The following is a 3,098-nucleotide window of genomic DNA, read 5'->3' on the forward strand; positions in this document are numbered from 1 at the left end:
AGGGATGCTGTGCAACCGGTACACGCATCCCCAGGGTGCTTCTGTGCCAGCAGCCCCCTGCGCATCACCCTGGCCCCATGCCCAGCATCACCCTGGCCCCATGCCCTGCGTGGCAGGGATTTACCTTGGAGAGAGCCACATAGGGGAAAGCATCCAGGGCGAGGGGGGTCTCAGGGCCCAGCTTCCCCTGCTGCTGCGCCTTTAGGATGCGAGTGGCTGTGATGGTGGGGACCCCAAAGCCTGGGTAAGGAGAGAAGGTCTTGGTTGTCCTCAAGACTGGGTGTCTTCCCTGCACCCAACTCTGTGGGGCAGCAGTGATGCCAGCCTGGCTACCGGGTGTACCAGCGGGACTCACCGTCCCCAAGGAAGAGGATGAGGTTTTTGGCTTGGCTTATCCTGGGCTGGATCTTGAAGGAGGCCTCGATGGCTGCAGCTGCCTGCTTGTTCCAGAAGGATGGCTTCTCCTCCTCCACTGCGACAGGGCAGCACCCGTCAGTTCCAGCTCACCAGCACCCACATCCCTGGGCTACCCACATCCCTGGGGTACCCGCATCCCTGGGGCACCTGCATCCCAGGGGTACCTGCTCCCTGGGCATCCCCGTGCTGGGGTTTTTGCTGACATGGACCGAGCGAGTCAGGGCACTGCTTGGCGTGGGGAAAGGCCACATGGGCTTGTATCCACCACCCTGCCTGGGGGTCCTGGGGCAGAGAAGGAGGGAGCAGCAAAAAGGGACATGTTAGGGGGCATTATCTCACAGGTGGGATGGGGTTACATCCATGGAGGTGGGAGGTTACAGACACTTTCCCCAGCACCCCCAGCCCAGAAGCAAGCAGAAACCTGACCCCAGAGGGGAAAACTGGCTCAAAGTCCCCAGAAAACGGGGTAAACCCCACTAACTCTTGCAGAGCCAGGCAGCCCCTCCTCCTCTCCCCAAACCCTCCCTGTGACCAGCCAGGCTGGTGCCCCGTTTCCCGGGGCACCCACTGCAGCCAGCTGGGCACCCGTCCCCATCCCTGTCCCCACCTGGGATGACAGCAGCGCTGAGCCCAGCCCAGAGGCCCAGGCAGAGGGTGAGGAGTGCCGGGAGTTGCATGGTGAGATCTGGTAGCCCAGTGCCGGCCGGCAGTGTCTGCTACTCTTAGCAGATCTGGGGAGGGACTTTGGACAAGGATCAGCCCTTATGGGTTGCGTGGAGGGGTTCGGCACATCTCCGATAGCCTGGCGTCCTGCCGGGCAGCCGGCACAAAGGCCATGGGGATGGGCTGCCGGCACCTCCTTGACACACCACCTTATCACTGCTGGGGAAGACTTAGGGTGCGGATGCAGGGCATGAGGTGATGGGCAGTAGCTGGCAGGCGTCGTTGCCCGCCCCGGCTGTGGTGCCGTGGTGCCAGCGGGGGGACGCTCTGTCTCACGGTGCCACCAGCAGTGCTGAGCATCAGACCCGAGGCAACAAGGGTATTGGGAGCACTTGGGGTCACTCATGCACCAAACAGTCCTGCTCTTTGCCCAGCACTTTCTTGAGCAATAAATCCACCAATCTGGACTAAAACACCACTCTTTGCTCAGCCGTTGCTGGGAAGGTACCAGCCCTTGTGTACTGTGCCCCAGCCTGGCAAAGCTGGGGTGGACATGGCCGCCCCTCACCCTCATTTCATCACCTCCCTCACCCCAATGCCTCCAGTGCTGGTCCTGGGGGGAGGACAAGGAGCCATGACCACCTGGGGAAATGGAGGCATGGGGCAGCACCTTAGGAGGTGACCACCGCTGCAAACCCTCGCATGGCACATGGAGACGAACAACTTGTGTTTTATTGTATCCCTTGATCCTGCCCACAGTGAGGACCCAGCTGCCAAGACCCTTGATGGGGCAGCTGGGGGCAGCTCATGGGGGGACTGGGCATCCCGGGTTGAAGCGGGGCTTGGCCGGGGGCTGTCATCCCCCCACCACATAGGCAGCCACGAAGAGGGCCAGGAGGGCGAGCAGGGGCTGTGGGGAGCACTGGGTGCCATGGGATGCCCTGCGGGCTGACCCACATCTGGGCTCAGCAGCGTAGGGCTCGAGGCAGGCGGCGTAGGCCATGGCGTGGGCGATATAATGCTGCTCCTGCACCCCATGGAAGAGGTGGGCCATGGGGCCCTGGGCCAGCACCACCACGTCCTCCCCGCTGTGGGTCTCCGTCTCCAGGGGCACAGCTGCCTGCTGCCTGTAGTCCTTGTCCTCTGCAGGGAGGCAGGAGAAATGGGATTAGGGGCAGCAGGGTCCCCTACCCATCGCAGGGATGTGGGGGGCAGCTCCCATCACCCCAGCGTCACGGCGATTCCTGCCCAAGTGACTCCTGAGCCACGTGGTGGCACTGGGACCCCATGCAGCCCTGGTGGCCATGCCTGTGGGATGCTGCCCCCAGCCACCCTGCACCCCCATCCCACCCTGAGCAGACTCCTACCTGTGGCAGGGAGGCTTGCGGCTGGGCGGCCTCCATCACGGATGCTGTAGCCAGGACCATTGCCATAGAGGATGCTGGTGTAGGCTCGCTTGTCCTTGGCTTTCTTGGGGGCCAGCCCTGGCACAGGGAAATTCATTGTCACCCCCTGTCCCAGCCAGGGACCTCTCCCCAGCTCCCTGGTGGGAGCAAAAGGGGGAGACGGGAACAGCGATGCTCAACGCCCCTCCTCAAGACCCACCAAAGATGGAATTGCCACGCAGTGTGTTGCCCCCAAAGGTGAAGACGTGAGAGTGATCGGCTGTCACCACGGTCAAGGTGTCGGAGGTGGATGTGAGTTCGCCTGCCCGTGCCACCGCCCGGTCCAGCATGATGGTTTCCATCAGTGCCTGCTTGGCCCGGCCACTGTGGTGGCCGTGGTCAATCCTGCCACCTGCATGGGGACCACAGCCGTCACCCTCTCCCTCATGCCCTGGGATGCCCACCCGCTCCACTCACCCACATCCCCCCCCAGCCCCAGCCACGCTGCCCGCCTGGGGCTACTCATCTTCCACAAAGAGGAAGAAGCCGTTGGGGTTCCTGCGCAGAATGCGAATGGCCTTTTCTGTCATCTCCACGATGGAAGGGTCCGTGGTGGTATTGCTGTTCAGCTCA

General features: G+C 62.9%; 2 protein-coding genes across 2 annotated transcripts in view; both read right to left on the minus strand.

Moving 5' to 3' along the window:
- Positions 1-1,094, minus strand: part of LOC104284952 (intestinal-type alkaline phosphatase-like) — a 3,134-nt gene extending 2,040 nt beyond the window's left edge. Inside the window, exons 1-3 of the mRNA XM_009883340.1 lie at positions 1,025-1,094; positions 356-472; positions 69-240 (exon numbers count right to left, since the gene is read on the minus strand). Coding sequence (XP_009881642.1) covers positions 69-240; positions 356-472; positions 1,025-1,094 — 359 coding nt within the window. The remainder of the gene's footprint in view (positions 1-68; positions 241-355; positions 473-1,024) is intronic.
- An 842-nt stretch (positions 1,095-1,936) lies between these two features.
- The window catches only part of LOC104285010 (intestinal-type alkaline phosphatase-like), a 2,694-nt gene continuing 1,532 nt past the window's right edge, over positions 1,937-3,098 (minus strand). The window contains exons 7-10 of the mRNA XM_009883402.1: positions 2,994-3,098; positions 2,686-2,879; positions 2,448-2,564; positions 1,937-2,223 (exon numbers count right to left, since the gene is read on the minus strand). The exon at positions 2,994-3,098 is cut by the window's right edge and continues 27 nt beyond it. Coding sequence (XP_009881704.1) covers positions 1,937-2,223; positions 2,448-2,564; positions 2,686-2,879; positions 2,994-3,098 — 703 coding nt within the window. The remainder of the gene's footprint in view (positions 2,224-2,447; positions 2,565-2,685; positions 2,880-2,993) is intronic.

This window comes from Charadrius vociferus, unplaced genomic scaffold (genome assembly GCF_000708025.1).
Source record: "Charadrius vociferus isolate BGI_N301 unplaced genomic scaffold, ASM70802v2 scaffold214, whole genome shotgun sequence".
Taxonomy (NCBI): Eukaryota; Metazoa; Chordata; class Aves; order Charadriiformes; family Charadriidae; genus Charadrius; species Charadrius vociferus.